Source organism: Hyla sarda, chromosome 1 (genome assembly GCF_029499605.1).
Source record: "Hyla sarda isolate aHylSar1 chromosome 1, aHylSar1.hap1, whole genome shotgun sequence".
NCBI classification, from domain to species: Eukaryota; Metazoa; Chordata; class Amphibia; order Anura; family Hylidae; genus Hyla; species Hyla sarda.
In genome coordinates this window covers 414,029,435-414,044,084 of record NC_079189.1, presented here as the reverse complement: position 1 = coordinate 414,044,084, position 14,650 = coordinate 414,029,435, and the positions used below count along the sequence as shown (strand labels likewise).

The window sequence follows — 14,650 nt, the reverse complement described above, 5'->3', positions numbered from 1 at the left end:
TTTTGTCTTCACTATATGTGGTTTGTGCTGTTTATTCTTTAGATTTAGCGCTCTCAATACTATTATTAGTATGCTTGCGCCCGTTGAGTACGGGCTGATCCTTTCCACGCATGCGCAGCTTACCTATTAGTCTGCGCATGCGTTGGATATTACCTTGCCAGTTTCAGCTTCTTGTGTTTACCGCGTGTGTGCCCGCTACCATCGTGGTGACGTCAATACGTACTCACTCCAGTGGTGACGTGCGCATGCGCAGTCGAACACAAGATGGGGCAGACTATTACATGCCACGCGAACAGCGCGCACAGCTGCACCGGGTACTTTATTCATATAGAACCTTTTCTTATTGGTCGATACTATGTATATAAACTTCCGTTTACCCTCCATGAGACACTCCCTGAGGAAGCGAGTGAGCGAGAAGATGTAGGGGTAGGCTCCTGACACATGTAAGTATAGCTGGGTGTCAAATGGCTAGATGCATGGACAGTCTCATTTGATTATATCTATCACGGGGACAACCAATGTTCCAACTTTTATTGAGGTGGTTTCTTTTCCTCTCAGACTTGTATGGTAAATTTCCTTGTCTCCCTGCATTTATACTGCCAATAGCACTAGGCAAATTACACTTTACATGCTATGCTTTTGTATATGTCCTTCTTGTTTACATTAGTGTACTGGGTTTACTGAGATTTCTATAGGTGTATACCTATACATATGTATTGTGGTTCGTCTTCAAGTCCACCTCGTACTGAGTATCATATGTTTATATCTATAAGTCAGTCATCCTATGTACTTATTGGACAATATTTGATATTCTTGTCTTGAGTCTTTTTCTTTCTAACTGCTGCTGATTTTTATCATATTTTATCCTATTTGGTAATAATAAAGATTTATATTAATTCATTATATATTGTGTCAGTTTGGCCCCAAACACTGGTTAGTACCTTGTTTGTTTATAGCCATACATTATTGGTTTATATAAAATTTTCCACTGCAGCTCAAACTCCCAGCGGGAAACTCACTGTAAAACCCTGCCCATGTGAATGTACCCCAAAAACACTACACTTACACAAAATAAAGAGTAAAACACTACATATACCCCTTCACAGGAGGCAAGTGTAATTCTTGAATCCAGGTCCGTCCCTATGCAAACCCTTAAAGGGGTACTCCCACCCTAGACATCTTATCCCCTATCCAAAAGGATAGGGGATAAGATGTCTGATCGCACAGGGGTGGCTGATCGTTACAGCAGTGCTAACAAATGCTAAAAAAATAAAAAAACACGTGACCCCATTTTGGAAACTACACCCCTCAGGGAACATAACAAGGGGTATAGTGAGCCTCAACACTTTCGTTAAAAAGTTGGACTTGAAAATGAAAAATGTGTATTTTTTCACCACAATGCTGGCATTATCCCAAATTTTTCATGTTCACAAGGGGTAATAGGAAAAAAGCCCCCAAAATTTGTAACCCCATTTATTCTGTGTATATAAATTCCCCATGAGTGGATAAAGTGCTCTGCGGCGCACTACAATGCTCAGAAGAGAAGGAGCGCCATTGGGCTTTTGGAGAGAGAATGTATCAAATTTTGGAGACTACACCTCTCAAGGAATGTAACAAGGGGTGCAGTGAGCATTTACACCCCACTGGTGTCTGACAGATTTTTTTTTGAACAGTGGTCCATAAAAATGAAAAATTTAATTTTTCATTTGCACAGCCAGTGGGGTGTAAATGCTCACTGCACCCCTTATTACATTCCGTGAGGGGTGTAGTTTCCGAAATAGGGTCACGTGAGGGAGGGGGGTCTACTGATCTGGCACCATGGGGGCTTTGTAAACGCACATGGCCCCCCGACTTCCATTCCAAACAAATTCTCTCTCCAAAAGCCCCCAATGGTGCTCATTCTCTTCTGAGACCTGTAGTTCGCCGGCAGAGCACTTTACATCCACATATGGGGTATTTTCATACTCAGAAGAAATGGGGTTAGAAACTTTGGGAGGCTTTTTCTCCTATTACCACTTGTGCAAATGAAAAATTTGGGGTAACCCAAGCATTTTAGTGAAAAAAAATCAAATTTTTAGATTTCACATCCAACTTTGGCGGAAAATTCCTTGAGGGGAGTTTCCCAAATAGTGTGCCATGTGGGGCTTTTGTTGCTGTTGCGGCACCACAGGGGCTTCCTAAATGCGATATACCCACCAAAAACCATTTCAGCAAAATTTGCTGGCTCATTCTCTTCCGAGAATTGTAGTTTGCCCACAGTGCACTTGACGACCACACATGGGGTATTTCCATACTCAGAAGAGATGGGGTTATTAATTTTGGGGGGGCATTTTCTCCTATTACCTCTTGTATCAATGGTAAATTTTGGAAAAAATACAGCATTTTTGTGAAAAAAAAAAATTCCTTTACACATCCGACTTTACCAAAATGTCGTCAAATACCTGTGGGGTGTTAAGGCCCACTGGTCCCCTTGTTACATGCCATGAAGGGTGTAGTTTCCAAAATAACGTGCCATGTGTTTTTTTTTTTGTTTTTTTTTTGCTGTTATGGCACCATAAGGGTTTTCTAAACGAGACATGCACCACAAAAACTATTTCAGCAAAATTCACTCTCCAAAATCCCATTGTCGCTGCTTCCCTTTTTGAGCCCTCTAGTGCACCCGCAGAGCACTTTATGTTCACATATGAGGTATTTCTTTACTCGAGAGGAATTGGGTTACATTTTGGGGGGGATTTTTCTCTTTTTACCCCTTGTAAAAATTCAAAAACTGGGTCTGCTAACAAACTTTCTGAATGTCATTTTGTATACTTTGAGGGGTATAAACAGTAGTCCCACTCGACCTTTAATAAAGCTAACACATAACCGCCTCATAGCAGGTCTGGGCTCAATTATCCTCCTATATCACGGAGGGCTCTATATGCAAAATTGTATACCAAGAAAAAAAATAGGATAGGGGATAAGATGTCTGAGCGTGGGGTATCCGCGCAATCTAGCGTGCAGCATCCACCCGTTAGCATTGCAGGAAGTGCTGGAGGCTCAAAGTCTTATGCCTCCCAACCACGGGGATGGAGTATTGTAACATCACAACATTGCCCTCGTGTGACATCACACCCCACTCCCTCAATGCAAGCCTATTGGGGGGTGCGTGACGGCCATCACGCCCCCTGCCATAGACTTGCATTGAGAGGGCGTGGCGTGACATCACATGGGGGTGGAGTCGTGATGTCACAATACTCCATCCCCGTGGTCGGGAGGCATAAGACTGGGCCTCAGGCACTTTCTGCAGTGCTAACAGATGGGTGCTGCATGCTAGATTACGGGGGTCCCCAGCGGCGGGACCCCCGCGATCAGACATCTTATCCCCTATCCTTTGGATAGGGAATAAGATGTCTTAGTCTTTAAGGGGCAAAATAATTTATATTGTAAACATTGTACTTTATATGTGGGATATTACAAAGTGTAGACAATTGATTGACCACTTAAGGACCAAGGGCGTACCAATCACTACCCTGCTGGGTGGTGTTCAGGGCCGGTGGGGGTTTCCTACCTTTGCCCGGCCCGGCAGGGGTCCCCTCAGGAGCAGTTGCGTAGGACAGGACAGTGGCAGTGCAGGCCGCACGATACAGTAGGAGGCAAGGCCTGTTCACCTCCAGCTGTTGCTTAGCAACAACTCTCAGCATGCACAGCCAAAAAAGGGCATGCTGGGAGTTGAAGTTTTGTAACAGTTGGAGTTCCAACTACAACTCCCAGCATGCCCTTTTGTAGTCTGCGCATGGTGGGGGTTGTAGTTCTGCAACAGATAGAGGCACATTTTTTTCTATGAAAAAGTGTGCCTACAGCTGTTGCATACCTACAACTCCCAGCATGCACGGACAACCAAAGGGCATGCTGGGAGTTGTTGCAAAACTACAACTCTCAGCATGCCCTTTGGCTGTCAATGCATGCTGAGAGTTTTAGTTTTGCAACAGCTGTAGGCACACTGGTTGTGTATCACTGAGAGATTGTGACCTAACAGTGTTTTGCAACCAATGTGCCTCCAGCTGTATCAAAACTAAAACTCGCAGCATGCACTGAGAGACAGTACATGCTTGGAGTTGTAGTTTTGAAACAGCTGGAGGCACACTGGTTGTGTACCACAGAGATTGTGACCTAACTCAGTGTTTCGCAACCAAGGTGCCCCCAGCTGTTGCATAACTACAACTCCCAGTGTGTATGGTCTGTGAGTGCATGCTGGGTAGTTTTGAAACAGCTGGAGGTTTTCCCCCACTCCCCCTCCCCATGTGAATGTACAGGGTACAATCACACGGGCGGGGGTTTACAGTGAGATTTCTGTTGCAAGTTTGAGATGCGGCAAGTTTTCCGCCGCAGCTCAAGCTCCCAGCGAGAAACTCACTGTGAACCCCCGCCCGTGTAAATGTATCCTAAAAACACTACACTTAAACAAAATAAAAAGTAAAACAATACATATACACACCCTTACACAGTTTCCTTCCCTCCCTCCCCCCCCCCCCCCAACAATAAAAATGTCTGGTACGGCACAGTTTCCAAAACGGAGCCTCCAGCTGTTGAAAAACAATAACTCCCAGTATTGCTGGACAGCCACTGAATGTCGAGGCATGCTGGGAGTTTTGCAACAGCTGGAGACACCCTGTTTGGGAAACACTGCCGGAAGGTATTTTGGTGGCGGATTCAAATCCCCAATTTAGGCCTCAAATGCGCATGGTGCTCTCTCGCTTTGGAGCCCTGTCGTATTTCAAGGCAACAGTTTAGTGCCACATCAGATTTTGGAAATGTTGTGAAACATTGGAAAATTGATGCTGAAATTTGAAGCCCTCTGATGTCTTCCAAAAGGAAAAACATGTCCCCTTTTGGTGCAAACATAAAGTAGACATATTGTAAATGTGAATCAATACAGTCATGGCCGCAAATGTTGGCACCCCTGAAATTTTTCAAGAAAATGAAGTATTTCTCACAGAAAAGGATTGCAGTAACACATGTTTTGCTATACACATTTTATTCCCTTTGTGTGTATTGAATCTGAACCAAAAAAAAGGGAGGAAGAAAAAAAGCTAATTGGACATAATGTCACACCAAACTCCAAAAATGGGCTGGACAAAATTATTGCCACCCTAAACTTAATATTTGGTTGCACACCCTTTAGAAAAAATAACTGAAATCAGTCTCTTCCTATAACCATCAATAAGCTTCTTACACCTCTCAGCCGGAATGTTGGACCACTCTTCTTTTGCAAACTGCTCCAGGTCTCTTATTGGAAGGGCGCCTTTTCCCAACAGCAATTTTAAGATCTCTCCACATGTGTTCAATGGGATTTAGATCTGGACTCATTGCTGCCACTTCAGAACTCTACAGCGCTTTGTTGCCATCTATTTCTTGGTGCTTTTTGATGTACGTTTGGGGTCATTGTCCTGCCCCAAGATCTTGGACGCAAATCCAGCTTTCTGACACTGGGCTTTACAGTGCAACCCAAAATCTGTTGGTAAACCTCGGATATCATGATGCCTTGCACACATTCAAGGCACCCAGTGCCAGAGGCAGCAAAACAACTTTGAACCTCCACCATATTTCACTTTAGGTACTGTGTTCTTTTCTTTGCAGGCTTTGTAGGTTTTTGGTAAACAGTAGAATGATGTGTTTTACCAAAAGCTCTATCATGGTCTCATCTGTCCACAAGACATTTTCCCAGAAGGATTTTGGCTTACTTAAGTTTATTTTGGCAAAATGTAGTCTTTGTTTTTATACGTCTCTGTGTCAGCAGTCGGGTCCTCCTGGGTCTCCTGCCATAGTGTTTCATCTCATTCAATTTCATTTAAATACCAACGGATAGTTCGCGCTGACACTGATGCTCCCTGAGCCTGCAGGGCAGCTTGAATATCTTTGTAACTTGTTTGGGGCTGCTTTTCCACCATCCGGACTATCCTGTGTTGACTCCTTTTATAATTTTTTCTCTTCCATCCATGCCCAAAGAGATTAGCTACAGTGCCATTCGTTGCAAATTTCTTGATAATGTTGTGCACTGTGGACAATGGCAAATCTAGATCTCTGGAGATGGACCTGTAACCTTCAGATTGTTCATATTTTTCCACAATTTTGGTTCTCAGGTCCTCAGACAGTTCTCTTCCATGCTTAGTGTGGCACACACAGACACACAATGCAAAGAATAAGTGAAATTCTCTCCTTTTTATCTGCTTTCAGGTGTGATTTTTATATTGCCCACACCTGTTACTTGCCCCAGGTGAGTTTAAAGGAGCATCACATGCTTGAAACAATCTTATTTTTCCACAATTTTGAAAGGGTGCCAATAAGTCCAGCCCATTTTTGGAGTTTGGTGTGACATTATGTCCAATTTGCTTTTTTTTCTCCCTTTTTTTGGTTTAGTTCCAATACACACAAATGGAATAAACAAGTGTATAGCAAAGCATGTGTTACTGCAATCCCTTTCTGTGAGAAATTCTTCATTTTCTTGAAAAAGGTCAGGGGTGCCAACATTTACGGCCATGACTGTATATAATTTTACTGGAATGTCTATTTTCCTTACAAGCAGAGAGCTTCAAAGTTAAAAAAAAAAAAAAAAAAATGCAAAATGTTAAAATTTTTCATGAAATTTTGCAATTTTTCACCAAGAAATGATGCAAGTATCGCCGAAAATTTACCACTACATTAAAGTAGAATATTTCACGGAAAAAAATAATCTCCAAATAAAATTAATAAGTAAAAGCATCCCAGAGTTATTAATGCTTAAAATGACAGTAGTCAGACGTGAAAAAAATGATCTGGTCCTTAAGGTGAAAATGGGCTTGGTCCTTAAGGGGTTAAAAACCGCTATAAACTGAGAATTCAATACCTATAAAAAGGCATCACTAACCTGTTTCTTCAATGGTTTGCTTTTCTCAGAAGACTCAATTTTACTCTTGGTGGCAATTTTTTCTTGCTCTGAATCTTTTTCTCCTTCATCTCCAGATAAGACAGTAGAGGGATCTTTTATTACCTTTGATCTAAGGTAGTCCATATCTGAAATCTCTGATTGTAAGGCAAGCTTTTCCTCTGCAAATAAAAATAACAAAAATGCTTTAAAGAGGTTGTCGGGGTAGCATATACTTTATATATCTGCTCAGAGAGGTGAGAACACATACTTATCGTCATCGTTCCCACGCATCTGCAGGTATTTTGAAGCTCCGCTGTAATAAAACATTTCCAGGTTCGGGGGAACAGGATGTCACAGGCCCACTCAGCCAGTCAGTCACAGACGGGACACTGCTGTGGCCTCTGACTGAATGAGGAGGCATGCAAAGTCACATTCTCTAACCTGGAAGTTCAGCATAGCAGAGATATACTGGCAGCAGCGTGCAAGGAAAGTGTGTTTTTCTTTTTCTTTTTTAAATTTCCCACTCTGAGCAGATATATAAAATACATAAATACATGCTGCCAGGACAATTATTGCTGCACATGCCATTTCCTAAAATTTTAAAAAGGGGTACTCCGGCCCTAAGACATCTTATCCCCTATCCAAAGGACGGCCGTCACGCCCCCTCCCATAGACTTGCATAACGGGGGCGGGTCACGGGGCGGAGTCATGACGTCCGGATACTCCGGCCTCATGGTTGTCACACGGCAGATTCTGAGCTGGCAGCGTGGCGTGCAGCTCCCCGGGGTCACCTGGCCGGAAGAAGTGTCGGCTGACGCGAAACAAGTTGCCACCTGTGGTGTGCCCCTGCGTCTGAGAGCAGCCGCTCTCACTCCCCGCTCCATGGTCGTACATCTTGCTGTATTTTCTGCATGAGCACTTTATGGAATAAAACAACCTTTATTACTGGGACTTCAAACGTGGTGAGTGCGATTCATTTCTCTATCTCTACAAGTTTACATTGGATTATACGTTCAGTTGTTCCATTGAAGACGCACCCCACACTGAATCCGTTACAGCAGTACACTACCACACCTGGCACATCAAGTCCAATGCACATTAAGACTGAGCTGTAGCAGTGCCTGGTGGCAACTTTCGTTACTTTTACTATAAGCACTCTACTATATCCCAAAGGCCAAACCTAAGTTTTAGTTAAGTGGTTTTCTACTCCTCAGCCAAAAGATACATAAACACTGTTCAATATTTTAAATATTTTAAAGTATGCCATAAGGTTTCTTGAAGCAGTAAGTCTGTATAGAGGATAAAAAGGTTTCATACCTGCATCTTTTCCACCATCCTCATCACTAGAACCTTGTTCTGATTCAGAATCAAAGTTGAGGTAATCCTCCTGGGAGCGACTCTTCACTTTCTCTACAGCCAGTGTGTCATTAGCCCATGTAGCCGTCTTGTTCCTGTTCTGGTGCACACTGAGAAATTCTTTAAAGCCACTGTCCTTTTCTAGCTGCAGATGAAAGACATACAAAACATATACTGTGTCAGCATTATTTAACATACAATTTATTCCTTCACTTAAATTGGAATAGCAAGGATGTGTTCACACATCAAGAATTTGTTGTTGAAATGTCGGTGACTGTTTAATTCACATGAATGGGGTTTGTATTAATCCATACACTTGCTGCAAAAACAAAAAACTTTGAGATTAAACTGGTTTTTAGTCACAGAAATTTCAGCAATAGATCCGCAATGTGTGAATATACCCTACTATTGCCTTGTGTTCATAATGTAAACTGTGTACATTTTGTAAAGGTTTAGTTTAGGAAATGTTTAACACCTGTGTTGTAGAAGGATTTGACTCTATTCTTGGCTCATGCTGAATTTTTCTACATGATTTTGAGTCAGAATAGCTTAACTAAGCACCTATTCTCCATGTCACATATAACTTTGCATTAGGAGATGGAGCTTTCCTGCTCTGGCTCCATAGCACCCATCTCCAGCATGAGACCCAGTGTAATGTCATTCTATGGTACTCAGTCTTGTGCCAGAGAATACAGCTTGGTAAAATCTATTCCGAATCTATTCAAAATCAAAGTTATTTAGAATAATTAAGCAGTGTTTTACAGTGCTGTCATTTTTCATAAAAGTCAATAAAGCAATGTAGGTATGATTAGGGGCATCACTAGGTTAAAACATTCAGGGACTGTGCCTCAAATGTAAAATAAGGTGCCCCGAATGCCAGCTGCCTGTAATCTCCCCCCTGCATCATGTAGGTCCTGGTTGGGCAGTTACACAGCACAATGGCAGTGACTGCCCGATTAGGACCTGCTCTTGCCACTAGGAGGCGCTGACACTAGGAAAAAAAAAAGTCAGCTCCTCCCTGGCAGGATGTACCCGCCCACTGGAAGTGAGGTAACCAGTTTTGTCACAAAGCAGTAGAAGCCAACAAAGAAAATGTCCGAAGTACCCTAGAAAGAATACTGGACTTAAAATAAATAATTTTAAAAAAATGAAGAAATGAGTGGCTGTGGTGTCCCCCAATGAAGGCCATGAGAAAGATTTTACGGGGAGTACAATAAATCTCCTTTTCTCGGTTGCTCTTCATTGGGGGACACCTTACTGATGGGACGTACAAAAGCAGTCCCCTAGGGTAGTAAAATTTTTTTTTTTTTTTTTAAACAGAGAAAAGGGAAACAGTCCAGAGACCGAACCCACTCGAACGTAAGGCCCGCAGACGAAATCCCGGCCCAGAGACAACCGAAGCCCAGAATCAGAGCTCCCAGAAGAACCCCCATCCATGGAAATGGACTAGGACGCCAAAAGGACGAGACCGCTATGTAGACACGCTAAACCTACAGTCCATATAGAGAGATAAAAAAAAAGGGGGACCAGGAAGCCAGATTGGCCGGAACCATCCCAGGGGGAGGTAGGAAATCAACTCCAAGGAACAGAGAACCAAACAGAGGGCTAGCCCGGCTGAGAAACAAAAATGGAAAAGGGCACAAGAGAGCCCCATCCAGATTCAACCGATTCAAGAAAACATGGCGGAAAAAACGTCAGGGAGAGCAGCGTACACCGAGCAGAAGGCGAACACACAAGAGGTGGAGACCAGAAAACCACTGGAAAAAAGAAAGATGGAGAACGGCTCTAGAGAGGCTTGTGCCCAAAAACAGCTGTCGCCCCAAAACCCCTGTCCCAGGGGCCTCTGACGAACACCTGGGAGGTGAAAGAAGCTCGAGTAGCGAGATCCCGATGACGAGAACGCCCTCCACCTCAGGGAAACATGGACCCCGAAGGAGGAGACAGAAGGAATAACGTCCAAAAAGGGAGCGGAACAGCCTAAAAAAGGGGCATCCCAGAACCTTGGGGTGACCAACATGGGAATTGGAGGTTCCAGAGTCACCTGGAAGACTAACACCTGTAGGGGAAGTAAACCCAAAGTTCAAGAAACGACCCAGGCAACAAACTTCTATGTCGAGACAAGAAGAAGAAGTGCGGTACAGAAATACCACCCCACCAAATGGAAACGCGGAGAGGTCTGGGCAGGAGGGCTTACCTGTTCGAGACCTCAACCACCACCAAGTCCCAAAGAACCAGAAGGGCCTACCTAGAAAAGAAGGCACGCCAAAGCATACTAGGATAGTGTCCAAGACAAGGAGACTAACCATACGTGAACCCCAGCGGTCAGAGCGGACCACAACATCCTGTCAGAATGGGAGATGGAAACAAAAGCGAAGGTTACTCCAGAAGACCTTCTGGATGGAAAGATGAACACACCCCTCCAGAGAGAAAGCACCAAGGGAGGAGAGCAACTGCAGGACCCAAACACAGACATTGCCAGACAGGCTGACGCTGAGCCATACATGAGTGCATAAACTCCTCCAACAGAGCAAGACTGCATGAGCAGCAGTTGATAACCAAAAAACAGGAAGAGAGCCAGGCTGCATAAGTGCACAGTCCTGCTGAGAGCTCTCAGCAAAAAACAAGGGCCCAGCCAGGTACCCCACCTATATAGAGGATGGGAAAACAAGAGGTGATCACGATGAAACCCAGGCACTGACCAGCCAAGCTCCCTGATCTCCATACCCCCTGTGGAAGGGGGATTATCAAAGTGTGCCAGGAGCTAAAACACAAAAGTACTTTATGGACGTAGCCCCCAGGAACCCTGCAACAACATATCGAGGTGTGGAGAGGCCAAGTTGTGTCCCCAGAGACCAGTATTAGTGGACACTGGTGCTGGGCAAAAGGTACAAAGACATGATTGCGAATGCAAGTAAGAAGCACACACAGCCTATTGGCTCTCAGGAGGATAGGGTGGGTCTGTATGCGGATGGACATGATATATTTTATGTCCCGGCCCAGGGAGTCACTCCCCATAGGGATTGCACTTATTGATAGGTTTGGGCAATTTTCAGGACTCCGGATAAACTGGGACAAGTCGGCTTTTATGCCCCTGAGACCTGGTGACTGGGAGGGGTGCTTTCATGGGCTACGGGTGGTCTCCCATTTCAAATACCTTGGTATTCAGGTCAGTCGGGCATTTGGTGATGACCACTTGATGAACGTGCAACCGCTACTTTCTTTTGTGCGTGACAAATTTCAGGTTTGGGCTACCCTGCCACTGTCTGTGTTGGGGCGCATTAACCTGGTTAAGATGGTGGTCCTCCCCAAAAGCCTGCATGTTCTTGAGCATGCGTCTTCCCCGGTGCCGATATCCTTTTTTAAACAGCTGCATGTTTTACTTCCCTCATTCATGTGGGGTGTGAATAGATCCAAGCTTAAATTGTCTGTTCTACAACGTTTAAAGATTGAAGGGGGCATGTCGCTACCTGTTGTATACTTCTATGTATTATCTTGCTGGCCAGCTACGATATCTTAGACACTGGATGTCCCTGACCCCTTTCCCTAATGGTGAGCATCATCTTGCTCACTATCTCCACTTGACTCAGTTATGGCCGGTGCTGGAGGGTCGATCCAGCACTGGGGCTCCCTGGTTACCTATACATAAGTTGGCTTCTAAGGTTTGGTCGGCCTCTAAGAAACTTCTTAACTACACGGACAATATGCTAGAGTGACAGCTTGGGTCCGTCCCTTTTCTCCCACACCTGTCCGACCTGATTGACCCTCCTTTTTGGAAATCTCATGGGGTACACACTATAGAAGACGTACACGACGGAACTAGCTTTTGGAACTTCCAGTATTTCTTCGACAGTTGCGGGGTCCCTAGACAGTTCTTCTACAAATATCTCCAGCTCAGACATGCGTTCACCACACAGTTTCCCACCTCCACAGCACCGTACTCCATATTTCCAATAATAGGGGTCTTCAAATCACAGGGCCCTCGGGGTCTCATTTCTGCACTGTACACTACCCTCTTAATTGCCAAGATGGTGAGGGATCCTCTCTCTTTTGAACCGCGGTGGAAAGCCCTTCTGCCAGGTTTGACCGAGGAAGAGTGGGAGGAGGCTTGGTCCTCTCACTTGCATGTTTCACCTGCAGTCAATAATAAGCTCATTCAGTGGTATATGTTTCAATCCTACCTGATGCCTGTTCACTTAGTTAAAATGGGTAGGCTTACATCTACAAATTGTCACCGCTGCGGAGCTGTTGGGGCGGACTTCGTGCACCTGATGTGGTCCTGCCCAGTGATTCAGGACTTCTGGGTTTGCACGGTTAGCTTTTTGACTACACTACTGCAACGTCCTGTACCTGCTGACATCAAGGTTTGTCTTTTGGGTCTCCTAGAGGAGGAACAGTGGACCCCTTATGAGATCACTTTTCTTAGGGAGACACTATTCTTAGCTCGCAAGTCCATAGCCTTGCATTAGATGGACACTAGGACACCCACTTTAGCCGGATGGAAGGCCTTGGTGAACCTCACTGTGAATTATGAATATTTAGTTTACAAACACCGCAAGAACCCCTCTAAATTCCACAAAATTTGGTCGGCATGGTGTGCTTCTCCGCAGGCAAACTTTACCATTTCTAGATTCCTAGCCATCAGGGACCAGTTTGATACTACCCCTTAAACCTTTACACACCTCTTGCTATGCTCTCTTGGTGAGGGATGTGGTTTACCTGCTATGAGTTACTTCTTTCCTTCCTCCCCTGCCTCTTTCTCCCCCGCTTTCTCATCCTTCCCCCCACCCTCCTTTTTCTCCTCTCACCTCTGTCCGGGGCAGATGAACCCACATGTCTACATGTCTGTTTGTCTTACCTGTTGCCTCTCGTCATGTCTTGTGAATGTCGCCTATCTATGTTCTGGTTCCCACTTCTTGTGGTTGGTTTATACGTCGTTATTATTTCTCTTATATGATGTATATGCTGTACATTTATTGTGTACTTTATGACCTTTCCTGACGTGCCGGTCAGGCTTTTGCACTATGTCCATGTTTACCTTGTTCTATATGGATACCGTTTTTTACTGCATTTACTTTGTAATAAAGATAGTTTAAAAAAAAAAAAAAAAAAAAAAAGCACACACAGCAACCAAAAGCGTTGAGAGGAACACCCCAAAGTAGTGAAACCCTGGACCAGATGGGCAGCAATGAAGCCATCCTGGTCGTTCTCTAAGGAAACCGAGACAGCGACTGAACCACCCTGCACAGGAACCCAGGACAGATACCTGGATGAATAGGGGGGGAGAGGCTGAACCGACTGAGTTGCCCCATCAGGCCCCATCCCAGAACAGAGGTGCTCAACTGCCGTAGACCTGTGGAAACAAGATCACAGGAAGGCCCGCCAAAAGGAAGGTAAGGTGGGCTCTACACGTGCAGAGTGACCTAGCACACGTGCGGTAACCATGTCTGTGTCCCTACAAGAGTAGTGGGGTACCCAGGCTGCAGACACTAAAGAAAACGCAGACATCCAAAAGTCTGGCAGTATGGAAGACCAGCTCAGCAACCATCGGTGTGTCGCAACCATACCCCTAGCAGCCAAACGTTGCAGTCTCGGAAAGGGGAATAGAGTGCGCTGCTGTTGCTGTGAAAGTCCCTGGAACCTGCCGGAAACACCCACACCCCATCTCCTAATGGTGCACACACCAGGACTGCGGTCGCAGACTAAAGAGATGAAGGATGTATGTGGGAAAGGAAACATGCAGACAGTCTGACAGACAGGTATAAAGGTCCAATCAACCCACCGAGACACACTGTTGGAACTTCCTGTGGAAAATGAGTCACCGGACTGCAGGGCAGGAGCGACAAGAATGGGGAAGGTGACCTGGTGGATCAGAAAACCATGCAGACACAGTATGGCTATATGGCATAGGGACCATGGCCACACCGGGTCCCGCATTCAGAAACACACACAAAGTGGGTTACAAGCCTTGTGTCGCGAGAGCAGCCGGCATGTAGAGAGGGACCTGGTAAAAGAGGGAACCCTGCAAACCAGTATGAGGTGCATAGAATAGGGCCAATTGAGCAACATGGGGAGACTCGCTTGGAACTACACCTTGTTAGCGATTTACCGTAACTTCCGTCGACAGTGTGGGAAGTGTATAGTAGTTAACCCGATGTAGTAGTAAACCATGCAGACAACCGTCCGGTTGACTGGTATAGGGTTCCTGAACACTCATGGTCACACCTTCAAAACCTCCCACGGAGAGCGAGGTACAGGAGTGTGGCTGATCTAGCTGGCGACCTGGCGGAGCAGGAGACCAAGAAGACAAAAGTCTGTGCATGAGTGACAGGTGAGACTACAGTCTGGCATAATGATATCAGGTGCAATTCATGCCCACGCAAGGACACTTCCACGAAGATCTCCCACTAGACG

At 45.1% G+C, this 14,650-nt stretch overlaps 1 protein-coding gene across 2 annotated transcripts in view; it reads right to left on the bottom strand.

The window, feature by feature from the left end:
• The window catches only part of RBM19 (RNA binding motif protein 19), a 97,050-nt gene that overhangs the window by 59,893 nt on the left and 22,507 nt on the right, over positions 1-14,650 (bottom strand). For both annotated transcript variants that reach the window (XM_056528765.1, XM_056528764.1), the window contains exons 5-6: positions 8,201-8,384; positions 6,884-7,062 (exon numbers count right to left, since the gene is read on the bottom strand). In XM_056528765.1, the coding sequence (XP_056384740.1) occupies positions 6,884-7,062; positions 8,201-8,384 (363 nt within the window). The remainder of the gene's footprint in view (positions 1-6,883; positions 7,063-8,200; positions 8,385-14,650) is intronic.